At 61.2% G+C, this 25,963-nt stretch overlaps 1 protein-coding gene across 4 annotated transcripts in view; it reads right to left on the bottom strand.

Annotated features, from left to right (window-relative positions):
* Positions 1 to 753: 753 nt before the first annotated feature.
* The window catches only part of KCNH2 (potassium voltage-gated channel subfamily H member 2), a 35,751-nt gene continuing 10,541 nt past the window's right edge, over positions 754 to 25,963 (bottom strand). For 2 of the 4 annotated variants that reach the window (XM_047763272.1, XM_047763273.1), the window contains 13 exons: positions 15,416 to 15,580; positions 13,306 to 13,749; positions 12,492 to 12,703; positions 8,144 to 8,572; positions 7,232 to 7,619; positions 6,702 to 6,901; positions 6,008 to 6,260; positions 4,718 to 4,911; positions 4,361 to 4,460; positions 3,538 to 3,810; positions 3,272 to 3,464; positions 2,773 to 2,950; positions 754 to 1,289 (listed from right to left, as the gene is read on the bottom strand). In XM_047763272.1, the coding sequence (XP_047619228.1) occupies positions 1,161 to 1,289; positions 2,773 to 2,950; positions 3,272 to 3,464; positions 3,538 to 3,810; positions 4,361 to 4,460; positions 4,718 to 4,911; positions 6,008 to 6,260; positions 6,702 to 6,901; positions 7,232 to 7,619; positions 8,144 to 8,572; positions 12,492 to 12,703; positions 13,306 to 13,749; positions 15,416 to 15,580 (3,158 nt within the window). In that variant the 3' untranslated portion in view covers positions 754 to 1,160. Of the gene's footprint in view, positions 1,290 to 2,772; positions 2,951 to 3,271; positions 3,465 to 3,537; positions 3,811 to 4,360; positions 4,461 to 4,717; positions 4,912 to 6,007; positions 6,261 to 6,701; positions 6,902 to 7,231; positions 7,620 to 8,143; positions 8,573 to 10,587; positions 11,102 to 12,491; positions 12,704 to 13,305; positions 13,750 to 15,415; positions 15,581 to 18,057; positions 18,407 to 25,963 lie in introns of those variants that run through there. The other 2 variants (XM_047763271.1, XM_047763274.1) reach the window with 2 other exon arrangements.

Genomic DNA, 25,963 nt, shown 5'->3' with positions numbered 1-25,963 from the left:
ACTTGCACACACAAGGCCACCACCCTTGACTAGGCCCAGGGCCTCTGTTCTGTCCTGTTCCTCCAATCACGGGAATGAGACACCCTGAAACTTCCACCCTCTTCAGGCAGCTCCTCTGGGTGAGGGTCACCTGGTGACCAAAGGACAGAGGTGACCAAGGTGAGGCCCGTCTGCAGCCAGACACCAGGGGAGCTCTGGTCAGGGCTGAGAAAACCCGCATGCCTGGAGACGCTTCCCTATGGGGACCCAATTATAGAGGGTCCGTGTGGGTCGGGGTTGAGGTCAAGATAAGGCGACGATGGGGTTTGGCCAATACAGCCTAAGGGTAAAGTCAGTGTGGGCTGGGTTCACAGACCATGTGACGGACAGGAGCACAGCCACATCACCGGTCAGCGTGGGGCCAGCTTCAGGGGCCAGTGCGCCACCCAGTGGAGCACCACAACCCCAAGGGGCAGGACCCCAGGCCTGGCATCCCATCAGGACAACCTGTTTTCAGACCAGTCCAGGGGGCTCTCTGCTCCCCCAAATCCCAGACACTCAGAACCAGGGCCCTCCAGAGGCGAGAAGCCCTGGAGGTGTCAGCCCCCAAGGGGCACCCCCACTGCACGCACCCCACACCCAGAGCTGCCCTCGCAGGCCCTATGCACACAGACAGCCCAGTCCGGATTCCCGCGGAAAGGCCAGTGCACATGACATTGAAAGCGAACGTGGGATACGCTGTGCTGATGCTGCACCCTCCCAGCACCGCTGGAGTCTCCTCTGGATAATTATTTATTATTCATAGTCATCAGCATCTTCATTAATTATTCATATGATCCTTAATTATTATCCTTAACAATAAGAGCAGTAAATAGCAGAAAAGTCCTCGAGGTGCCTAAGGCCCAGGGCCGGGTGCCTCCGGGCAGTTAGACCAGCTACTGCCCCCGGAACAGTGGGGGGGGCCACAGACCCTCCAACCACGGCCCGGCCCTGCCCCTGCCCCCACACCGGGGCCCAGGGGACCACAGGAGAAGCTGGTCCCAAGGGCTGGGGGAGGCGCTGTGCCTTCCTGGTCCTCTCCCCTCCGCGGCCAGGGCCTCCTGGGCAGGGCCTCCACGGGGAGGGGCCCAGGTGGTGCGCTGAACCCTGGGTGAGCCACGTGTCCACACTGAGCAGCCCCACTAACTTCCCGGGTCTGAGCCGTGTCTGTGCAGGGGCTGGGAGGTGAGGGCCCCCAGCTGGCCCGGCAGGGAGAGGCGTCGAGCGGGGCCATCTTGGGGTAGCTCCTCGCACGCCATGAACTGGGAAACCTGCAAAGAAAACGGAGTGTGAGGAGCTCCCGTCCGGGCTCAGAGGTAGCAAACCCAACTAGTATCCAGGAAGATGCAGGTGCGATCCCTGGCCCCTCTCAGTGGGTTAAGGATCTGGCGCTGCCGTGAGCTGTGGTGTAGATCGCAGATGTGGCTCGGATCTGGTGTTGCTGTGGCTGTGGTGTAGGTCGGCAGCTGCAGCTCTGATTCAACCCCTAACCTGGGCGCCTCCATGTGCCGCAGGTGCGGCCCTAAAAAAACCAAAGAGAAAAAAAATGGAGTGTGGGAAGCTTGGAATGGAGGGGGGGCAGGGTCAGAGGACAGAGAGGGTCTGGAGGCTCTGGGGACAGACAGAAGAGGGCTGCAGGGGACAAGGAGAAGGGTCAAGGCAGGCAGAGCCGGTCTCCAACCACAAAAGGGAGGCCTGAGGCTGGCAGAGCAGAAACGCACTCCCTGTGGGCCAGAGCCAAACCCGACAGCTGGGGGCCCGGGAGCAGGTGCCCGAGGCTGGGAATAGCCCGAGGCCAGAGCCGCTTCCCTCCCCAGGGTACACAGCAGCTGAATCCAAACCCAACCTGGAATAAGGAGCCCTGAGCTGGCACAGCTGGACAGAGAGAAATATGGTTCTGTCCTTCAATCTAGAAAGAACTCGGGGACCTAGAAACAGGCGGGCTGGCGGCCAGGCCTCGGAAGGCCAGGGAGAGCGCCAGGGCCGGCGGGAGGGGCTCTGTGGGTGCTGCCGAGTCTGCTGGGAGATCTCCGCGGGGGCGGCTGTGAAAGGAGACTGGCACATTCGCTGACGTGGGCCTGGTGTCTGCAAACAGGAGCAGGCAGCATATGGGAGGGGAGCAGATGCCAGGGGAAGGGGGAAGCAGATCCCCGCCACCTCTGGTCGCCAGAGGAGCCCCCTTCTTGGGGCCCAGTCCCAGCTGCCCTGTCAGGAGGCTGGGAACACGCATGTCCACTCAGGAAGGGACAAAGGGCCACAGAGGCCCTTGTCCGGCAGAAGGGGAGCGATGCGGGCCGTAAGTGCTACCCTGGGGCTCAGCCAAAGCCTTCAGGACAACCCAGCAAAGTGCCGAGCGTGCGCGCTTTGGGTTGGCAGTAGAGCCAGACCCAGCGGGTGTCAGTCACAGCAGGGACCTGGGACCCTGTCGCAATGGCACGCTGGCACATAGCACCTACCACCAGGCCTCGGGCTCAGCAGCTCCCTCCACTCCCAGCCACGACACAGGCACCTGATGGGGCCATTCAGGTGACTCTGGGGGAGCGCGTGCCACCCAGCCAGCCGGCCTCCCTGGCGCAGCTGTCTGGGGGCTCTGTTTGGGGGCTCTCCTGCCTTGCTCTGTGCTCACGGCTCCTGGAGGAGGGCAGGAGGAGGGTGAGAGGAGACTGGGGCCCAAGGCCAAGCGAAAAGGACAGCAAAGCGGGTCTGGGGTGGAAGCGGGGCAGAAGAGGCAGCGCCTCGGCTCAAGGAGCTTACCTGAGAAAGCGAGTCCAGGGTGAGGGTGGGGGTGGGGCTGACGGGCAGCAGAGGGGACGTGGAGGCGGGGCCGGGCCCCGGGGTGCTCACAGCACTGTAGGCAGGGGGAACCAGCGTCATCTGCCTCTGCAGCAGCTGCAGGACGGTGGCCATGTCTGCGCTCAGCCGGGTCTCCAGCCTGGGGCAAGAAGGAGGCGGGTGCCCTGGGTCTCAGGCAAGTGGAGGCACCAGCGACTAGGACTTCGGGACCACCCTACGGACAGCCAGCTGGTCAACCCCAGGCCCCCTCTTCATTCTAGGTGTGGCGGCCCCTGGCTCAGCTCTGAACACAAGGAGAGGATCAGGCTGCTGGCCACACAGACAGGCCCAGACAGAGCAGACCCCACCTCCACCCCACAACACTGCTGGAAACCCGCAGCCCACACGCCCTACACCCACTGGCCCATCTCCCCAGACGTACACAGCGAGGCCTCAGCTGGAGCCCAGGGACCACCCTCACCTGTTGAGCTGCCTCTGGAGGGCATCCAGCCTGCTCTCCACGTCGCCCCGGGGCCGCCGGCCGGGGCTGGAGAGAGGGATGTTGAGGAGGCTGGAGGCAGGGGCAGGGGCAGGGCAGCGAGGCAGCTCCTGGTACTGGCGGCCCCGGCTGTCCCCCCAAAAGCTGAAGATGTTGGACACTCCTGAGAAGGCGCCTAGAGCCAGAGAGCTGGGTTGAGGCCGGGACAGAGGCCACACCCCGTCCGCCCCGGGTGGCCCTCGCCCTACCTGACAGTGGGTTACAAGTGTCGCTGCTCTTCTCCACGTCCTCGGTCAGGGGGTCCCCACCCGGCAGCTCTCCGGGGGGCCTGGGGCTGGAGAAGGGCACCAGGCGGAGGGGGCTGGAGCTGCGGCCTGGGCCCTCATCCTCACTGCTCTCGGGGCTGGAGGGGCCGCTGGACAGGCTCTCCCCCCACGGTCCCCCCTGCTGGCCCCGGCCACTCGGCCCTGCCCCCGCCCGGCTCGGCCCCAAGGCTGACACCTCCCCTGGCTGTTCCGGGTCTGTGGGAAACAGAGAACGGGCCTCAGAGTGGGCAGGAGGCACAGGAGGGGACAGGAGGGGACAGGAGGGGAGGGGACCAGAGAAGGTCTGGAAGGTTTGCCCCATGTTTCTTCTGCTCCCTTCCCCCGCTTTCAAGAGGACCAAGGACTCCAAGGACGGGACCAGTGGTCTCTGCCCACTGGCTGCCCCAGCCCGGGCGGGGACATCGCTGGCGGGGCTCCCTGGCCCCAGGCGCCCCCCGTGCTGACCTCCTTGCCCCCCTCACCCCTGTGCGCAGCAAGACGCTGAGAGTTGAGGACCAAAGAAACCTGGGCAGGCCCTGCCCCAGGGGTGGAAGAGGGCTTCCTGGAAGAGGCCCTCCAGCGGGCCTGAAAGCGTGGACAGCGATCCGACAGCTGGGTGAGGCGCGGGGCCCTGACGCTAGGGGCAGAAAGGCCTCCGGAGACGCCACGTGGAGCAGAGCCGCCGACCCCGCCCCCCCCCGCCCACCGCTCCCCTGGGCTCCGCCCCCGCCCCGCCCCGTCCCGCCCCTCCCCTCCCCCGCCTCACCCTTGTCCGTGCGCCTGCGGAAGGACAGCTTGCGCTTGCGTTGCCTGTTGAAGCCGCCCTCCAGCTCCGTGCTGCCGGGAGAGCCGGGGATCATGTTGGTCTGGAACCGAGAGCGGTGTCAGGGCCCTTCTGCGCTCTCCTGCCTTGCCGGGTCCACCCGGACTCTCTTATTAACAGAGAAGGTGGGGCTGGGCGTGCTCCCTCTGGGGGTCTGAGCTCTGCCCCAGGGCCAGGGCTGAGGCTGGGACGGTGGCATCCTGGTCTGAACCCAGATCCCATCTGACAGATGAGAGACAAGCCCAGAGAGAGGGTCGCCCAGGGAAGCGACAGGTGCATCCCGCCGCACTGCCCACTCACATCTCGCAGGTTGAAGGTGATCTCCAGGCTGGACCAGAAGTGGTCGGAGAACTCTGGGTACATGTCCAGCACCTCCAGTAGGTCGTCCCGATGGATCTTGTGCAGGTCGCAGTAGGTGAGGGCCCGCACATCCCCGTTGGACTTCCCGGGCCGTGCGTACAGGTTCAGAGGCTCTCCAAAGATGTCGTTCTTCCCTGGAGGCCACCGAGAGGGGGGGCTCAGCCCCTGGGTGACAACAGAGGCAGCAGGCGCCTGTCTTCGGGGCATTCTTACCTTGGTCACACCCAGCCAGGTCCCAGCCCCCAGGGCCAGGGAAGCACCAGCCAGCCCCGTCCTCCCCCCAGCTCCCAAAGGCAGGACGTGCAGTGCAGTGCCCTGGGGTACAGTGCGGGACCCTTGTGCCTCTCAGCTGCTGGGCCAGCCGGCGGCAGATGCCCAGCTCGGCCCGTGGCCCTGGCTTCCTTGGGTTCTAACTCCACTGGGAGCCCCCCTCAAAGCCCATGTCCCAGTCACCATCCTGACCAGTCACTGCACCCTCATAAACACTGTTCTTCAAGCTACAGATCACAACACAGTAGTGAATCGAGGACCAGCCTTTTGCTTACTGAAACAAAATAGGATCGCATAGCTTAGCACAAACCAGAATGTAGTAAGGAGACTGCTGTTTAGTGAAACTCCGGTTTCAGTTGTGTTTGGGAGTGTCTGTGGCATATGTGTGTGTGCCAAACTGAGAAATAAAAATCTAAAAAGGCCAACCGTGACACATCTGCCCTGGGCCAAAAGAAGGACAGGCAGAGGGCAGGCGGTCCCCAGGGCCCAGGCACACCTGCCCACCTGCCCACCTGCACAGGTAGGGCAGGAAGGAAGGGGTGAGGGATGGAGGCGGGCAGGACTCCGTGGGTTTTGGAGGGAAGGCCTGGTGGTATTGCCAGAGGCTGCGGGCACCACGTGGCCCTTCGTAAAATCAGCTGCATGACCTCCCTCCACTGCCCTCCTCAGAGCATCTGGATTTGGTCCTGTTTTAAGGAGCAAGAATGTCACTGTCCTCTTCTCTGAAGAGACCCCAGAGGGAAACAGGACCTGAGAACCCCCAGGGTTCAGCAGCCCAACCCCTTGCAGGGCTCCTCTCCACAGCCCCCTGGGAAGGCCTGAGCTTGGGTGAATTCAAGGAGCCCCAGGTCCCCGTGGGCATTCCTGGCTCCAGAGCCCCAACAGCCGTGTCCTTAGGGGGCTTGGATCTCTCCAGGCCAGGGAGGGCACTTTGGGCCCAGCTCCCGGTCCCTGCCGTACCCAGGATGGCCACGACGACGTCGCCCCGCAGGATCTCGATGGAGCCCCGGGAGATGAAGTAGAGGGCGGTGAGCAGGTCCCCGGCGTGCACCAGCGTGTCCCCCGGTGGCGCGTGCGTCGTCTTGAACTTCATGGCCAGGGCCCGCAGGCAGCCCTTGGTGGCCCCGCGGAAGGGCTTACAGTGCTGCAGCAGCGAGCGGTTCAGGTGCAGGCAGATGTCCGCCTGCAGGCACTCCGGGAAGCCCTTCAGCACCTGGGGGCGGGGGCCGGCTCAGCACACTCTCTCCCGGGACCCCACTCGCACCCCCACCCGGAGATCCAGCAGGGACCTACTTGGGTGCCCACTCTAGCTCCCCCTCTTCCGGCTGGGCACCCCTGGGGACACCACCCCCCTGCTCTAACCTCCCAGTCCTTACATGCGTGAGGCCTGGAAACCGGCTCCTGCCTGGGGTTGTTGCAAAGCTTAAACACAACCACCTAGAGCCTGGTCTAGCACCTGCCCCCACATGAGAGCTCTCCTGGGAAACAGGCTCCATGAGCAGCAGGCGGTGAGGGCCTCTCAGGGTCCTGCCCGGCACTAACTGGCACCACCTGCACGTGGAGCGTGACTCTGGCTGCCCCAAGGAGTTCCCGTCATCACCCGGCTCCCTCCAGCCCACCGCCACAAGCCCACGGCCAAGCCCCGTGGCCTCACCGCATTCATGTCGATGCCGTTGGTGTAGGACCAGGCGTGCTGGAAATACTCCTCGAGGCGCTGGCGCAGCGGGTTGGGGATCTGGTGGAAGCGGATGAACTCTCGCACCCGGAGCATCTGCGTGTGGTAGCGGGCAGTGCCCGAGTACAGCCGCTGGATGATGGCCGACACGTTGCCGAAGATGCTGGCGTACATGAGGGCTGGGGGCGGGGCGGGTGGGGCCGTCAGCATCTGAGGGACCCCGCCCGCCCGTGCACCGGGTCAGTGACACACACAGTCACGTCTCAGGGTAAGCACACACGCCAAGATGCACAAACACGAAAGCCGGGGCACACGCGCCCCTCGGCTCCGCCTTGCGCCTCTACCTGCGTGTCCCGCCCCCAAATAGCCCCTGATGGAGGCCCCCGGGGCCTCTGCGTCCCAGAGCCCCACTCGGGCCCCTCTAGCCCGCTCCCTCTCTTCGGACGCAGGCGCTTCCCAGACCCCGGGCCACGGGCTGGCCTCCTCGCCCGCCCCAGGGGCGCACTCACAGCCGATGAGCATGACACAGATGGAGAAGATCTTCTCGGAGTTGGTGTTGGGCGAGACATTGCCAAAGCCCACGCTGGTGAGGCTGCTGAAGGTGAAGTACAGGGCGGTGACGTACTTGTCCTTGATGGAGGGGCCGCCCAGGCCGCTGCTGTTGTAGGGCTTGCCGATCTGGTCGCCGAGGTTGTGCAGCCAGCCGATGTGGGAGTCCATGTTCGGCTGCTCCATGTTGCCGATGGCGTACCAGATGCAGGCCAGCCAGTGCGCGATGAGCGCGAAGGTGCACATGAGCAGGAAGAGCACGGCCGCCCCGTACTCCGAGTAGCGGTCCAGCTTCCTCGCCACGCGCACCAGCCGGAGCAGCCGAGCCGTCTTCAGCAGCCCGATCAGCTGTGGGGGGCGGGGGGAGGGGGGGGGAGGGGTGAGGCGGGGATGTTCAGCGAGGGGGGCAAAGGAGGCGTGGGGGCGCTGCGGCTCGCCAGGGCGTCAAAGGTAAGACCCTCGAAGACATCTCCCAGAACCTCCTCATCATAGAAGCACCTCCCACGCTGGGCCCAGCACAGAGCCCCATTAATCGCTCTGCGACAAAGGGCTCACGGTCCCCGTGGCGAGAGTGAGGAAACGGGGCCTCCGAGAGGGACCCCCACTCTCAGGGTCCTCGCCAGAGCGCCCACTAGCTTCAGAGCGCCCTCGTCTGAGTTGGAAGACAGCGGCCACGCTGGACAGACGCCTTAGGGAAAGGCGAGGCCCTGCGCGTCTGCACCCAGCGAGGGGCTCATACGGATCAGGAAGCAGGCACGGGTCACCTGGGGCCCGGCCGTGCCCCTGCCGCCCTCCTTCTCGCGGCATCCCCGCCGGCCCCGCCCCCTCCCACCCGCTGCCCTCCCTTTGCCCCCGCCTCCTTGCCAGCCCACCTCCTCAGAGCCAGAGCCGAAGATGAGCAGGTCGAAGGGGATGGCGGCCACCATGTCGATGAGGAACCAGCCCTTGAAGTAGTGGACGGCGATGCGGCCGGGGTGGCTGACCACCTCTTCGTTGGCATTGACGTAGGTGGTGCGGAAGTTGATGAGGATGTCCACGATGAACATGATGTCCACGATGAGGTCCACCACGGCCAGCGGCTGGCAGGCGTAGCCGCAGTCGGGCGCCTGGGAGCCCTCCTCCGTCTCCTTCAGCAGGAAGGCGGCCGAGTAGGGCGTGAAGACGGCCGTGTAGATGACCAGCAGCAGGATGAGCCAGTCCCACACGGCCTTGAAGGGGCTGTAGTGCAGGATGGTCCAGCGGTGGATGCGCGGCGCCTGCAGCTTGTACTCCGGCAGCACGTCGGCCCCCAGGGACAGGACCTGGGCGGGCAGGGAAGGTGGAGGTAAGAGCATAGGATGTCCAGCCGGGGACATGACGTCTGGGCAGGGGAGGCCAGGCCACGGGCCCTCCAGAGAAGAGGTCACGCAGAATGAGGGGGGAGGCCCACCCCCAGCCAAGCGGCCAAGCCACTGAGCAGCCCTTGACCTGGGCACCATGGTTCCCCAGGTGGCACGGGACCTGGCGGGCTACCTGAGTGCAGGGACCGGGCAGTAGCCCGCCAGTACTGCCGGCACTGCCGACCCATGGCTACGGGTATAACTCCCACTCTGCGATCCCGCCCGGCCCCCTAACCCCACCCAGACATCCCACCCACGCCATGGGCTCCATCCAGAAAATGCTCCAAGGATACAGCTCCCAGCCTGGGCAACGTAAATGGTGCTGGTCACTGCAGTTCCTGACCAGTCCCACTGCTGGTGGCCCAGAGACGAAGGGCCTAAATGTCCCTCATGCCACTGGCCCAAGGATACCAGCCACCCAGACTCAGGCCCCTTGGCATCCAGGGGAGAGAGACCAAAACACCTGCTCCCCCCTCGGTACTCTCCCTGGCCCGGGGCAGCCGTTCAGCAGTGACCACCCAGCCCTTCACAGGCTGACCTTGCATCCTGTTCCCCCTCCCCATCCCTCGGGCAGAGGCAGGCTCACCATCCAGACCAGGTGGCAGCAGCCAAACCCCTCTCTCCCCTCAAGCCGAACCACGAAGAGCTGAGGCCAGCTTTCCCTCACTATCGCGGGAGCCTCGTCTGTCCCCCTGCGGCCTCCACCTGTCCCCCCTTCCCCCCAGAATCCCCCCAAACGCTCCCAGCCTGGCCGGTACTAGGGCCAGAGCTCACATCCGCAGGCCTCAGTGCTGGGAGGGCCGTGGTGGGTGGAGCCTCAGAAACTCCTGTTCACATTCAAGCTGGGGATCCCTTGGAATCGTCCTCGCCAGATGGACTGTCTGGAGGACATCTCCCTAGAAGTGACTGGAAGCTGAGAGGGCCCTTATTAGGGGTGTGTCCACCCCACCAGGTGTGCACACGCACGCGTGCGCGCACACACACACACACACACGTGGGACAAGCCGGGGAAGTGAGACCTGGAGCCGCACACCTCATCTTACAGGGAGCCGGGCTCAGCTCTGCCACCCCCATGCCGCCGTCGGCCTGTGTGGGACCTCCCGTGACCTACGTCTCACAGAACATGAAAGCTCATCTAAGCCAAACCCTGGGTCCTCCCCTGTGGCTGAGAAGGACGCCCCCCACCTGAACCCCAGCTTCAAGGAGCCCGAGAGCCAAGACAGAGAGAGTTCAGGTGCCCGGTGATGGTGGCAGGGGTGGGATTCTTGGACTCAGCCCTGCACCACCACCAGCTCCCCCTCCACCTCCTCCCTGAGTCCCTGGCTCTCTGACAGAAGCCCCTGCTGGTAGAGAGGTGGCTCCCAGGAGTTGCCTACAGAGTCATAAGCCTGGGCCACCAGCACCTCAGGCTGCCCAGAGGAGGTGAGCCAGGGGCCTGGCCCAGCCTGTCTTCCCCACTCATCCAGTGGCCTCTGACTCCCAGCCTCCTCAGGCTCCAGCCCCAACCCCGGACCCCAGAGGCAGCCCACACCTCCCTGGCCTGGCCCACTCCCAACACCCAGTGCTGGAGGGGCGGAGCCACAGTGCCTCCGTGCCAGGCCCGCTGCCACCCGCCCGCCGCTGGGGGAGGTAGGGTGGAGGCAGAGGCAGCTCCCCTCCTCCCCGGTCTCCCTGCCATCCTCTCCGGGCACCCATTTCACTCCTGTCCTCCTTCTCTACCTTTCACATTTCGAGCTGGAAGACTGGGCCGTGGGAGCCCAAGGAGAGGGAGGCCCTGGTAAGAAAAACCCTGTCCACCAAGGCCCAGCGGGCCTGAAGAGCAAGCTGGAGCCAAGGGTGGGATGACCGGGACCACAGCCCCCTTGGCACCCCAAACCATCCTGCATCTCAGAAGCCCCAGCCCTGGAGGAAGGGGGAGGGGCTGGGGGGTCACCTACCTCCTGGGCTACCAGGCTGGAGATGCGCACGGCCCGCCTCACCCGGCCTTTCCGGGCCCTGGGCTGCAGAGCCCCTGTCCTGCTCGCCTTGCCCGCTGGGGCCGCCATGGAGGACTTGGCTCCCCCCAGCCTGCCTGCCCTGGGGCCCGAGGAGGGCCCAGCCAGCGCCTCACCTGCACCTCAACAGCAGTCCCAGCCCAGTCTGCACCCCAGAGACAGGCAGCCTGGCTCCCAGGGCAGCCTCTGGCAGGAAGCCCGGGTCGCTGGGGCTGGGCCTCAGGGCTGGGGTCACCCTGGCAGTGAGCGTGGACAGCAGCCCGCCTGGCTCGGGCTGCCCATGGTCCCCTGGTGCGGGCCCCGCTGCCCGGGTGCTGCGCTCTGCCCGCTGCCAGCCCAGCAGCGGCGCCGCGGTCGGAACCTCGGCTCCTCCGGGCGGCCCCTCCTCCTCCCAGGTCCCCACCCCCACCCCGCCACACTGGGCTCCCCCGCCCGGCCGGGCCCGGCCCGAGGCCCCCTCCCCCGCGGCCGGCTCTGGGCTCCTGCAGCAGCCGCTCCCGCAGCCCGCGCCCCTCCCCCTCCCCCGGGCGGCCCGGGCCTGTCACCGCAGATTAATGGTCTCCCCGACACCCCCGCCCCGCCGGTCCAGTGCCCAGCCAGCCAGAGTCAGACAGATACCCAGAGATGGAGAGGCCTCCCGGTGACCAAAAAGCCAGGAACACACGCGCACGCTGACACACACCGACCCAAAAGCACAGACCGCAACACGACAGCACAAACCGTGGGCACAAGAGCAGGGCAGACGCCGGGGGGGGGGGGGGCCCTCCAGGTGGAAACACGAGAGGCGGGGGCGGGAGAGGGCGAGGAGGAGGCTTCCAGATATGGGGCCTAGGGTGTGGAGGAACGTTCTGGAGTCAAGGCCAAGGGGCTGGAGACCTGGCAGGAACCCAGACAACCAGAGGCAGCAGCGGGAGCAGAGCCAGGAGGAGGGACGAGGAGGAGCAGACGGATGGCTCCCTCGCTCGGGCCAACTCTGTGGATGGGGCAGGAGGAGGCAACAGGGACAGAGGCGAGGCAGGTGTGGGGCAGGAGCCCCCCGCCCCCAACACCCGGGTGTCCCTGGCTTCTCACCCTTAACCCTACCCCCACCCCCAAGGCCACGACTGGAAGGAGCTGGGATGGACCGGACAGTGCGGGCAGTGCAGACAATCCTGCTGCCAAGAGGGGGCAGAAGACCAGGCTGGCCTGGCCGCCAGGCAGCGGTGGGCACTGCCCCCCAAGGCTGGCAACCCTCTCCAGCCCAGGATTCAGGGGTTCCTTCCCTCTGAATCTGTGCACCCGCACCATACCCACCCCTCCCCACGTGGGAAGGCAACTCTCCTCTCCTGTGGAGACAGAGGCAACTCTAGGCCATCTTGGTCCTGGCCCTGGGTCCCCACCCTCTGCCTGGCTCATCACAGGGGCCTTGAAGAATCAGGACCGACCCCTGACCTTGGCCCCTGTGGCCTCTTCTAACTTAAAGCCTCCTGTTGGACTGCCCCCCCCCCCCCCCGCAACTGTCCTCACCACACCCTGCCAAGAGACCCTGCTGTGCCCCTTGGCTGCCTCCTCCCACCCACCCTGCCCCTCCCAGAAGTCCAGCCTCACCCACCCTGCCCTCCCTGAGCCTCATCAACCTGGCCTCTGTATCTGCCTCCTCCCCTCCAGTCTGATCTTCTCTGGGACCTCTCAGACTGTTCTCTCATCTCAGCTCTGAAACCCCACCCCCAGGCCAGCCAGCATGCCTGCCACCTCCGGGAAGCCCTCACTGACTGCACCCCTCCACTGGGACTTCTGACCGCAGGCCACTCCCATCCCCTTCCAAGTTCCTCCCAGGTAAGCAGAGAGCCAGGGAGCTGGGCGCCTACCTGGGTGACCTTCTCAGTGACGTTATGGGTCCGCTCCTTTATCTTGGGGGCTATGATCTCCCGGTCACTGGTGGGCGAAGCCAGGAAGGGGTCGCCCTTGAGGTCCACAAAGTTGAGGGTGATTTGGGGAATCTTGCTAATGGTGCGGTAGCGCACGAGATCCGAATCTGATGTGGAGTTAAGCAGGCCACTGCGCAGGGGGTGCATGGCCCCTGGGGTGGAGGGGAAGAGAGATCAGGGAGGCAGGGGGTGGGGGCGGGTGGAGGAGCGGGGCTGTCAGGTCCCGGATGTAGAGCTAAGGCGGAGACAGGCCTTGCGTGAATGGACCATGGGGTTGAGCCAGTCAAGGAGGGCGGTTCAGGAGACAGGGGCAGAGTCACTGAGACACCAGGGAGGCTAGACCCCTCCCACTTTAAAGAAGCACAGAGTGACACACCGCTGTGATGCAACTTTGAGCTAAGGACGTTGGAGAGCCGCCGTAAGGGTCTGTTCTAGGGCACTGGCAGCGGGGCAGAGGCCCAGGTGGTGGCAGGGACCCAGACCCCCTGCAGGCCTCCTTGCTCCAGGAGGGCCTGGGAGAGCCAGCTCCACGGACCACCACCGGCTCTGAGAGTGGAAGAACGCCATGGGATGAAGGCAGGTTTAATGGAGTAAAAGGCCACTTAATGGGATTAAATAAACGCTTAATGGGATTTCCATCTCCCAGGCCCACAGGACCGGCCGGAGAGGGAGGAAGCTGAGGTCCTGGAAGAGGCAGGCCTGCGGGAGGGGACTCGGGCCGGGCAGTCGTGGCAGGGGTGGGGCCGACCCTCACCGGTGCTGGCGTGGCGCGGTGGAGGGGGCAGCGCCCCAGCGCGCATGGCCTCGATGTCATCCGCCGAGGAGGCGCGGCGCACGCTGGCGCAGCTCTCTCGGGAGCGCGTCCGGGCCAGGCTGCAGCTGGAGCCGGAGCCGTCGGGGTTGAGGCTGTGCGCCCGGGGCGACGGGTGCGGGCCGGGAGCGCAGGAGGGCGGTGAGCCGGAGCCCACGAGCGCGCGCCGCTCCTCCGCCGGCCCGAGCCCGGCCACGTGGTTGTCCATGGCTGTCCCCTCGTCCAGGGCCAGCGACTCACTGCTGGGCGCCGCGGGCGTCAGGTCCACGTCCACCACCACGGCCCCCGGGGCACCCGCGCTGCCCGCGCCACCCGGCCGCACCGGCGTCTCCCGGGCGGTCAAGGCCAGCAGCGCAGGCAGCTTCAAGCGGAAGGTCTTGGCGCGGCCTGCGGGGAGAGGGGAGACGCGGGGTCGCCAGCAACCCCGGAGAGGGCAAGGCTTAGGGGCAGGAGCCCCAGTCACCAAGAGGAGGAGGGAGGAAAAGCCAGAGAAAGCCCCCATAGATAGCCGGCAGCAGCCCTCCCACCCTACTCCTACCGCCCAGGACTCGTCTCCAACAAAGTCTTATCTAAAGTCTTATGACTCTGACAATAATAAACCGCCATTTCTTGAGCCTCATCACCAGCGAGCTCGGCAGAAACCATCTGGGACTCTCACAACTGCACGTGTGGGCATAGTTATCTCCATCTGAGACTTAAGGAAACGTCCGGGAGTTCCCGCCGTGGCTCAGTGGTTACTGAATCCGACTAGGAATCATGAGGTTGCGGGTTCGATCCCTGGCCTTGCTCAGTGGGTTAACGATCCAGCATTGCCGTGAGCTGTGGTGTAGGTGGCAGATGCGGCTCAGATCCCACAATGCTGTGGCTCTGGCGTCGGCCAGCGGCTACAGCTCCGATTGGACCCCCTAGCCTGGGAAGCTCCATATGTCGTTGGAGCGGCTCAAGAAAAGGCAAAAAGACCCCCCCCCCCCAAAAAAAAAGGAAACGTCTGCATCCCTGGGTTCTGTGATTTGCTGGAGGTCACACAGTAAATGCCAGGAAATCTGGATGGAGGAGGGATGCCTCAGGTTCCCGCAGTACCCCGCCCCGCCGCCGCCTCACAGATGGCGCCCGTGGAACTGGTAGGGCCAGTGGGATGTGGGGGGTTATTTATTTATTTACTTACTTCTGAAGCATGCAGAAGTTCAAGGGCCAGAGATCGAACCCACGCCACAGCAGCACCTCCAGCCCCAGCAGTGACAATGCCAGATCCTTAGCCCACTGAGCCACCAGGGAACTCCCAGGGCCAGCATTATTAATGCTGCCATTTTATTTTAGTGATTTTTGTTTTTCCATTATAGCTGGTTTACAGTGTTCTGTCAGTTTTCTACTGTACAGCAAGGTGACCCCGTCCCACATACATGTATACATTCTAACGCTGTCATCTTCGAGCTTGAGACACCAAGAAGGGGTTTCTTTTGCCTTGATTCTGAGAGAACATTTACAATTAAATCCAAGAAGGCCATGGCGGGGGAGGAGGAGGTCTCTGCCTTTGAGTCTCGGGAGGATGAGGTGAGGCCTCCTGGCTCCAGCCACAGGGAACAATCCCCTCCCGTCCTCTTCTCAATCAGCCACGGCCACAGCGGGGAGCTGCCAGTCCAGGATCGAGGACCAGAGGCAGAAACTTCACAGGGTTGAGTCCATGCGCAAGATACAGCTTTCTCATGAGCAGTGGGAGCCGCTCAGAAGTGGCCGGGGCCATCTGGGAAGGGCGCCTTCCCCATCCCCGGGGCTGGAGAGGCCCACTCCCAGGGGAATGCTGTGGTGGGAACCCAAGCAGCTGAAGCTACGAAGCCCGTCGTGATCCTGCCCCCAAGGACCTGTGGATCCCGGCTCGAGCAGTCACCCCGCCCCATCTGTCCATCCTGAGCCAGAGGGCACCGGCCGTCTCCTCCGCATCCTTTCCCCCATCTTTGCATCCCTTCCTACAGAGCATCGGCCTCAGGCAGCCTCAGGGCCCCAGGGAAGGGAAACCACGTATCCCTGCACCAGCTGGAGGCGCAGCTGCACTCACCTGGGGCCAGCCAGCTGGTGGGAGGGGCGCGGTGGTTGGTGTCACGGGCGGGGGACCCCACCATGTCCTTCTCCATCACCACCTCAAAGTTGAGGATGAACATGATGACAGCCCCATCTTCATTCTTCACGGGCACCACGTCCACCAGGCACAGGAAGCAGCTCCCTGTAGAGCAGAGACACAGGCCACCGTGGCACCAGGCAGGATAGACCCCCGAACCTGAAGCGGCCTGTCCCCTTCTGCCCCTCCCCCAGGGCTCCTACACAAGGTTCCCCCCCCCCCCACTTCTCGCCCAGTCCCGCCTCCTGCCGTGCACCTGCCAGCTTCTTCCCCAGCTTTCTGCTCTCAAAGCTCTCCCCTGGCTCTGCTGGCCTTGTGTCTCCAGCCGTCTCTCCCCACCCGTGCATTTTCTCCCACCGGCTTCTGCTCCTTTCTTCCTGCATTGTCTCATTTTTTCCCCCATCTTCTCACTGTATCTTTGTTTTTTCTCATGCAAGGCAGTGCAGCCTGGTGGTTAAGCCCACAGACTTTAGGCCCAGAAGCTCAGGGTTCAAATCCCAGCTCTGCTGCCTAGTCATTTCTGCGACTTTTTTCTTCTTCTTTTTTAACGGCCGCACCTGTAGCATATGAAAGCTCCCTGGCCAGGGACTGAATCCAAGCCACAGCTCACAGCTGTGACATACACCACCGCTGCAGCAACACTGGATCCTTTAACCTACTGCACTAGGCTAGGGATCAAACCTGCACCTCTCAGCAACCCAAGCCACTGCAGTCAGATTCTTAACCCACTGCACCACGGCAGGAACTCGCTCATTTCTCTGAAATTTTTTTTTTTTTTTTTTGCTTTTTAGGGCCACACCTGTGACATATGGAGGTTCCCAGACTAGGGGTCGAATGGGAGCCAGCCCCCTACGCCACAGCCACAGCAACGACAGATCCAAGCCATGCCTGCAACCTACACCACAGCTCATAGCAACACCAGATCCTTAACCCACTGAGTGAGGCCAGGGATCGAACCCGCAACTTCATGGTTCCTAGTTGGATTCATTTCCATTGTGCCACCACAGGAACTCCCCATTTTTCTGAAATTTTAACCTGCCTGTGCCTCATTTTCCTCATCTACAAAATGGGAATGATAATGATTCTTTCCTCGTGAGTTAAATATTAAATAAGTCAACATGAGCCAGCTGCCTAGGGCAACGCCTGGCGTGCACTGAACGCTGTAGACAGGTTAGAGATTACTGTCTCTGTTTCTGTCATTGCTGTCTCTACACTGGTACCCAGCTGGTGGTCATCCATGACAAGATAAGTTCAGAAATTGAGAGCAAGAGTTTTAAAACCTTTATAGCAAGTTACTATTGCCACAATATCCAGGCGTGTGACTGTTTGTTTTGGCTTTTTAGGGCCACAGGTGTGGCATATGGAAGTTCCGAGGCTAGGGGTTGAATCAGAGATGCAGCTGCTAGCCTACACCACAGCCACAGCAACACGGGATGCAAACGGCATCTGCGACCTACACCACAGCTCACAGCAACGCCAGATCCTTAACCCACTGAGCGAGGCCAGGGATCGAACCCACATCTTCAGGGATGCTAGTTGGGTTCGTTACTGCTGAGCCATGACAGGAATTGCCAAGCACTTGACTTTTGTATTTCACACAAGCCTTGGTCTATGACGTTAGAAATAAAACTGACCCTTCACCAGAGTCAAGAAGCGCTGCTTTTAGATCTTTCATCTCTGTATCTCGTCCTCTCTGGTCTTGATTTTTTTCTCCTTTCTTAATCTCTCTCTCTCTCTGACCATCAGAGCCCCTATTCCAGGTGATATGGCCGAATGTACCCAGTCTGTCTCTGCTCCCTGTCACCTCTGCTCTGTCACCCCTGCTCCTTGTCACCTCCACTCCTTGTGCAACGCATGGCCCTCCTCTCTGCCGATTTCTGAAAGCGACCCTGGTGTGCTCTCAGGCTCCACCCAAAGGCCCAGCTCAGAACCCTCGCCCGCGGGAAGTCCTCCCTGATGCAGCAGGAAAGGGCCTCAGCATCCCGGTCCTCCCTCTCCCTGGACCCTGTGGGAGCCAAGCACATTCCCCATCTTCTCTCCCTGGGCAGACACTTCTCTCCCTGTCTCGGCTCCCCCAGGCTCACTGTCTTCTCCAAACTGCAGGGACCTGGCTCCCCAGTGTCTACGTTCTCTTGGAAGGGCCTGGCACCCAGAGCAGTGCACGAGGGAGCAGGCACTGGCCAGTGGTGTTGGTGATGAGGCAGCGCTAATGCTGGGTGCAGGGTCAAGGGTCAAGACTGGAGGAGAGGAAGTGGCTGGGGTGAGTTGAGGCGTGGCCAACAACCTGGAGGGGCCAGCAGCCCATGGGGCCCTGGGGGGCAGGTGCAGCTTCACCATGGACCTGAGGAGGCCAGACACAAAAGGGCTGGTTCCTGGGCGACGCTGGCCAGGCTCAGGGAAGACTTGCTGGGACAGGGCTGAAAGGGGGAAGCAGATCGGCGATTCTAACAGCTGTGGGATTAATCTTCTAGAAGATCCTCTGAAACCGATGGCAATGGGATGGCACTGGGATGAGGGGGGACGGGGCCAGGGAAGGGGCTGGCCAGGAATTCTCCGCCCCACCCCAAAGCCCTTCCACTCACCGCATCCCAGGCCCTCATGGCTCTGCCAGCGGGACCTGAGCTGGGGGGCTCTTTCTGGGTCTCCCTCCAGTAGGTGTCGTTCCTGCCCCCTGACCTCCGGCCTCTGACATGGCCCACTGAAGCACGGCTGTGGTGTCAGGAGCTGCAGGAGGCCGGGCCCAGCTGGAGACCGTTTGGCACCCAGACAGCCCGCCCAGAGTTTATGCCCTAATATGGTGATGGCCAGCAGCGGCCTGAACAGGGACTGGCCCTCGCAGGGACCAAGGAGAAGCCAGAGACCAGGAAACCTTAGCCCTGCAGACCCCCTAACACCCACCCCAGGGATCCGAGCCATCCAGGCCCCTGATCCCCGATCCAACTCATCTCAGATAAATCCAGAGTCTGGAAACCTCATGAGCCCAGCCCTTCAGGATGGTCTGGGGATCCTGCCCCCAGGGCACGGCCTCAGGATTTTGAACTTGAGGCCTCCACGCCCCACACCCACTTTGGTTCCAACTTCTCAGCAAGAGAGACCAGAACGGCAGCCCAGACAGCCCAGGACCGAGCTTCCAGGATTGCCACCCACCCGCCGCCAGACACAGGGACTCCAGATACAAGCCCCCCCTAGAAGCACAGGCCGGCTCCCCGCCCCTGGACACACACCCACTCACACACAGAGTGCCCCCCCTCCCTTTGTCGACATTCAAGGAATTTTTCTTTCAAATAAGTCTGGAAAAGCCCTTGTTATTCCAAAAATGTGAACTGAAGCCCTGCCTGAGGACTGGGGTGGGTCAGCCCCCAGCTGCTGTTTTCCAGGGGATGTGGAAGGAAGGAAGGTGATGCTGGGGTCAGCCACTGTCCCCTGGGGCTCGGCCACCCTGCCCGGCTGCCTGGGTCTTCTGGGAGCTGCCCTCTCACCCACCCTGAGCTCTTCCGCCAGATCTCCCAGCGGACCCCACCCCATCACTGGCTGGAATTAAGGCGGGTGGAGGTCCCTGGGGGCAGTTGGAGGTCAGCAGGCCAGGGGAGGTGCACACGGACGGAGGGAACGGGGCATCGCCCAAAGCAAACGGCAGCCTGCAGGCCGTGGGGCTCCGACCTTCACACATCTCGGCAGAGAAGAAATGTTGAGAGTCGGTAGCTGGGCTGCCTCCCGGGAGCCCTCGGCCGGCCCCGCACGCCCGGACCCGGCCTCGCCCTCCAGGAGCCCGCGCCCACCTAGCCAGGCCCTGCTCATCCCTCTGCTCCTCTGGTCCCTCCGACTCTGGTCCCGGAGCCGAGGCCGACCTCAGCCCGGAGCTGGCGGAGCTGCAGTTCCGCCGAGCGCCGCTGGATGGCAGGCACGGCCCGCGCTCCCGAGGCCGCCGGAGCCTGGAGCGCTTGGGAAGGAGCAAACACGGACTGCAGGGGAGCGGGGAGCGGAGGACCCCGGCCCCGCCTACAGAAAGCCCCGGGGTTCCCGGGCGCAAAGCGGCGGCGGGGCACAGGCGAAGGAGTTAAGCGGCCCTTGGCGCATTGCATCAGAATGACTTCGGGGCAAGTCGCCAGCCCTCCCTGAGTCGCAGGCTGCTTATCTGCCACACCTGGAGGTAGCCACGCCCCCCAGTACTGGCGGGAAGGACAGGACACCTGCGAAGCAGGAGCCGGGAGGAGAGAGGTCTACAAAAAGGGCGAAGGAGGAGGGAGTTCCCCCTGTGGCATGGCGGGTTAAGGACCTCGCGTTGTCTCTTCAGCAGCTTGGGTCACTGCTGGGGTGGGGGTTCAATCCCTAGCCCGGCACAGGGGATTAAGGATCCGCCGTTGCCGCAGCTGTGGAGTAGGTCACAGCTGCGGCTGAGATTCAGTTCCTGGCCTGGGGAATTTCCATAGGCTACAAGTGCAGCCACTAAAAAATAATGAATTAAAGGGAGGAGGAAAGGGAAAGGCAGGGGGTGGGTCTCAAGGACACAGCGGCCCCCCCGGGGCCAGCCTGGCTCAGGCGGCTGAAGAACACCCTCCTCAGACCCCCCAGCCCCAGCCCCGGCTGCAGTCCCCAGCTCAGGGTGAGGAGGCTGGATGCCCAGCCTTTGCCTGACTCCTGGGCTCAGGGCACCCTGGGCCTGGTGGGGATGGAGACCAGGAGCAGAGAGCTGATGGTGGCTCACAGCCACACACGGACAGGCTCCTCTGCACCATGGAGCATAACAGCCACAGAGGTCATGCCCATCACGGAAGGCCACTGAGGAAGGGAGAAAGGGGAGGCCCCGGGGACCCAGGCCTGTCCACCTGCCAGGTGCAGCAGGTGGAGTTCCCCCTGAGCTCGGGGAAGGGTGCCATCTTCATCAGAACGCGATGTTGGCTTGCTCTCATCTGGTACCAACCCACGCCCCACAGTACACCCAGGGGCATTGTCTCCACCCAACATCCCAACCCATCCGGGGGCCCCACCCGTGGTCCCAAGCCCACCTCTGGGCACCTCTGGCCCAGGCTGGGCCCCAGGCAGGAGCTGCCCTCAGCTTCTTCAAAGGAAAGGCCTGCCGGGGACCTGAGTGTCCTTGGATGAGCTGAGGTCTGAGTCTCTAGAGGCTCGTCTGCAAACTAGGTGTCATCACAGCTCCTTCGCAGGTGGCTCCATCCTCACTGAATATTCACCGAGTACACGCAGAGGAGCGTGTGGGACATGGTGAACAGAGCAGCCTGTCACCGCCCTCACTGAGCCAAGGACTCCACAGGACCCCAGTCCGGAGTCGGAGATGACACAGCAGAGAGAGGGGTTCGGGGGAGCTGAGCCAGGCTCTGGCAAGGTGGACCCTGGGCACCTGCTGTGTGACTGTGGGCAGGTCGCCCATCTCTCTGAGCTTCAGATTCCCTGTGGGTACCGCAGGGACAAGTGAGCCCTGCCCCAGGTGCCAGATGAGATGACAGATGGCCTTGTGGAAGCATCCAGGGCTGTAACCAGGTAGGGTGCCAGGTCCTTGCGGGGAAGGTGACCTCAGGGAGGCAGCCACCCTCGTCCCGGTCGCCGTCCTGCCTTGCTGGAGCAGGAGGAGCTGGGCCCAAAGTCACACTGAGGGCAGGAGGCTGGGGCTCCAGGCGGCCTGTCCGCCCCCAGGCAGAGGCTGTCTCCGCTGGCGGCCCAGGGCTGTGCAGTGTCAGGTTATATTTAGCCTGGTGGCGGCGACAGGAAGATGCAGCAGGAGCTGCTCCTGGCCGGGGGCCACCGTGTCGCTAACACTGCTCTCATGGGCAGGGGGCCAGGGGAAGGCCAGGGACACTGCAGGCCCCGGGGACAGAGCAGGGGAGCCTGAGAGGCCAGTCAGTGAATGAGTGTGTGTGTGCGTGTGCGTGTGTGTGTGTATGAAGGGGGTGCAATCCTATCCCCCTGAAGCACAGACAGACTTCCTTGGGGAAACTCGCTGCAGGGTGGGGGCTGGGAAGCCACGATCCAGACCCCAAATCCCACAGGAAGACCATCTCCAGGCAGACCCCTCACCAGCCCTTTCAGCCTAGCACCTTCCCAGGGGCCTTGGGGGCCTCTGTGAGTCATCGGGACCCCCACCCAAACCCACCGCCTGTGGCCTGTGCTGCCAGCTTTCCCTGGGGCCACTGCGACGGCCTCGGGAGTGGGGCTCTTTCTAGAAAAGCTCTGGGGCTCGGCCCCACCCGCCCTCTGGGGATGCAGCCTCTTCGTCTATAAACTGGGAGTCACAGCCCTGTCCTGCTCCACAAAAGCCCGGGAAGGTGAAACCAGGCCATGTTTATTCGGAGAAAGCTTCTCCTCGTGGCTCCAGCCCATTCCCCGCCTCCCGGAGGCCTCTGCCACTGTAACTCCCTCCTCCTGCTTCCTGGAGCCTGTCTCTCCTTCAGAACCGCACAGGATCCCCTGCTCCCAGCCGCGTCACAGCCCTCAGCCTGCGCCCCCACCCCCAGACACCCAGCAGGCTGGCCTCAGCGGCCCCTCCAGTACACCCCAGCTTCACAGACCCTCCCACTCCCCACAGCCCCACGCTGCTCCCCCCCAGGCCCCCAAGGACCCCCTCTATGAAGATTTTCTTGACTCCTCCATCCGGCCCCCATAGATGTTTCCCATCGAGAACTCTTCTAGAAAACTGTATCCCTAACGTGGGGTGCCTGTATGCTGGCTTCTGGGGTGAGCTTCCTCCCTCCCCCCACCCAGAGCCGGAGCCCCGAGGCCTGGGTCAGGCTGGCCTCACCGGACCGGACGTGCTGGGGAGGCAGGTGTCTGAGCGCTGAGCGCGGACGCGGGGCAGGGACCCTTGCTGATGCAGGCGTGGACAGGGCCATCTCCCCCCTCTTTAAGTGCCCTTTCAGACCCAGAGCCACTGACTGTCCTTTCATAAGAGGATTTGCCCCTTTCAAGCCCACCCCGAGCCTGGACAGCACTCAGAACCCCCACGGGAGTCACGTGGTATCTTCTGCTGCAGCCACTTTAAACCCGGTCAACAGCATGGAACCCGTGGGCTGACGACCCAGGAATCCGGGCAAGGGGCCAAGGTGGGCCTGAGCCTCAGACCCCTACCTGCCCTCTTCACGAGACACCCATACAGCCTGGCATGGGCAGCAAGGGCACACAGAACCACAGGCCCCAGGAGACACGGAAGGTCCCTGCCCTCCTCCAGGGCTTGGCAAGCTTCTAGAACAGGGCTCCCTCCTTGGCTGCCAGCATTTCCCAGAGAGCTACCCGTCGGCCACCCGTCAGCCACAGCTTCTCAACCATTAAACCAAGACTCACAATCGCTCCCTGACCCACAGGACCAGGACCAACAAGTCAATACAAGTGCAGGTGACAGGCTGCCGAAAAGACAGATGGAACGTTCCAGCATCTACACAGATGGCAATGACCCAAACATTAACAGAGAAAACCAGCGTTATTTGCAGATGATATGATCGCCTCCTTAGAGAACCAATAAAATCAACAGATAAACAGTTAGAACCAACGAATAATGAGTTCACCCAACAAGACTGCCAAATTCAAGGTCAGCCCACAGAACATAGAGCATTTCTCTCCACCAGCATAAAGCTATTAGAAGAGCTGTCAAAAATAAGCTCTCTCTCATAATAGCAGCAAAAACTATGAAGTGTCTAGGAACAGACCAAGAATGCATGAGGCCTCTATGTGAGGAGAAAAGAGTCACACCTGAGTTCTCTGGTGACACAGGAGGTTAAGGACCTGGCACTGTCACTGTGGCTCAGGTTGCCAGTATGTTGAGGGTTCGATCCCTGGCCTGGGAACTTAGGCATGCTGAGGGCATAGTGCAGATTCAATCCCCAGCCTGGAGTAGTCGGTTAAGGATCTGGCATTGCCACCGCTATGGCAGAGGTCACAGTGGCAGCTCAGATTGGACTCCTGACCCAGGAACTTCCATATGCCGAGGGTGTGGCCAAAAAAAAAAAAAAGCTTAAACTAATAAAGGATACAGAAATAATCTGATAAGTGGAGAGACACTCTTAGATGGGACCAATGTTATAAAGATGTCAGTTGTCCCCCGAATTAACCTATAAAACCAATTTAATTCTAATTAAGATAATAGTAGGCTAGGGTTTTTCTTCCCAGGAATTTGATAAACTTTCTCTAAAATTTATAAACATACATCAACATTTCAAAAAAAGAATAGAGAGGAGTTCCCATTGTGGCTCAGTGGTTAATGAACCCAACTGGTAACCATGAGGACATGGGTTCGATTCCTGTCCTCAATCAGTGGGTTAAGGATCCAGCATTGCTGTGAGCTGTGGTGTAGGTAGCAGATGAGGCTCGGATCCCACGTTGCTGTGGCTGTGGCGTAGTCCGGCAGCTGCAACTCCGATTCGACCCCTAGCCTGGGAACCCCCAGGTGCCGCGGGTGAGGCCCTAAAAATACAAAAAAGAAAAAAAAAAAAAGAATGGAGAGGGAAGACTTGCCTTTCAGATACTAAAACATACTAACTGCCTTTTTTTTTTTTTTGTCTTTTGTCTTTTGTCTTCTTAGGGCCGCACCTGAGGCATTTGGAGGTTCCCAAGCTAGGGGTGGAATCAGAGCTGCAGTCGTCAGCCTACACCACAGCCACAGCAATGCCAGTTCTGAGCCGTGTCTGCGATCTACACCACAGCTCACGGTAATGCCAGCCATATTTTTTAAAATGTGGTTTTCATGTAAGAACAGACAAATATTTGGAACGAAACAGAGCTCAAAGACAGCTCCGTGGATATACGGGAAATTAACCCATGATAAGGGTGGCCCCACCAATCAATGGAAAAGAATAGGCTGTTTATTAGGCGTGTTGGGAAAATTGGCTCAGTACATGGAAAAAATACAACTTGATCTCTCTTTGACACCACAGAGGTAGGCTCAGGGTAGATTAAAGACCCAGCTGAGAAAGGAAAACATTTAAGTTAGTAGGAGAAAATACAGACCTTTGCAACCTCAGGACAGTCAAGGATTTCTTAAACAAGACTTTAAAAGCACAAAGCAAGCCAAAAATTCATGCAGGTTTGTTTGCAGCAAAATTAAGTATCTTTGCTGGATAAACTTGACAGATGACTGAATGGGAGCAGATATTTGCAATATCTTGATGAAAAGCAATTAATGTCAAGACTGCAAATTGGAGGAGTTCCCGTCATGGCTCAGCGGAAACAAATCCAGCTAGTATCCATGAGGAGGCAAGTTCCATCCCTGGCCTCACTCAGTGGGTTAAGGATCTGGCGTTGCCGCAAGCTGCTGTGTAGGTTGCAGACGCGGCTCAGATCCCAGGTTGCTGTGGCTGTGGTGTAGGCCAGTGGCTACAGCTCTGATTCGACCCCTAACATGGGAACCTCCATATGCCTCAGGTGTGGCCTTAAAAAGAACAAAAAAAAAAAAAAACTGCAAATTAGGTATTTAACTGCATGCATTTGTATTTTTAAAATCCACAAGCAGCTCCTGCAAATCAATGAGAACAAGAGACAGCAGCTTCATAGAAAAGTGAGCAAAGAATATGAGCAGGCAATTCACAGGAAAGAAACCTGAACAGCTTGGACTCGCACGAAATCAAAGAAATGCAAATTAAGGCAGCAAGATATCACTTTCACCTATTAAACTGGCATAAATTAGAAAGGTGGATAATGCCAGGAGTGGCAGAGCTGCAGGGGAGTAGGAATCTCATGCTCTGCTTAGGAGGGCGGGGATGGTGCAGCCCTGCTCAGGTACAGTCAGTCTGACAGTACTTGGTGGAATTAAGTAGGCACATACTCGGAGTTCCCATCACGACTCAGAGGTTAACGAACCCGACTGGCCTCCATGAGGATGCAGGTTCGATCCCTGGCCTCGCTCAGCAGGTTAAGGATCCAGCATTGCCATGAGCTGTGGTATAGGTCATAGATGTGGCTCGGATCCAGCATTGCTGTGGCTGTCATGCAGGCCGGCAGCTACAGCTCCAATTCGACCCCTCGCCTGGGAACTTCCCTGTGCCACGGGTGCGGCCCTAAAAAGACCAAAAAAAAAAAAGTATGCATGTACTCTGTGAGCCAGCAATTCCACTCCTGGGGATCAACCCCAAACGCATCCTCACACGAGTTCAGAAGGGGCCGTGGATGAGGACGTTTACCGCGGCATCATTTACAGAGACAATCTGGAGGGCCCTCCACCCAGTCTGGAGGTGGGTGCGAGCACCCCAATACAGACGGCTAGACTCAACGTCAAGGAACAACCTGGGGGACTTCCAGGCGTATTCCTGTGTGACAAAAGCGAACACCCGAATACAATATAGAGCACATATCATTTACATAAATTAAACCTATACGCAGCCAGACAAAACACACATTTTGCAAGACCATATGCAAGCCACACATTCTCAGGAAGTACTTTTGAATGGTTGCCTAAGGCAAGGGTAATGGGCCGGGAGTGAGAAAAAAGGAAAAGGAGAAAACTCAGTGAAAGGGAGAGAAACAACCCATAACACAAATGCTTTGGTT

The sequence above is a fragment of the Phacochoerus africanus genome, chromosome 16, assembly GCF_016906955.1.
Source record: "Phacochoerus africanus isolate WHEZ1 chromosome 16, ROS_Pafr_v1, whole genome shotgun sequence".
NCBI classification, from domain to species: Eukaryota; Metazoa; Chordata; class Mammalia; order Artiodactyla; family Suidae; genus Phacochoerus; species Phacochoerus africanus.
This window is presented reverse-complemented; position numbering and strand designations above follow the sequence as displayed.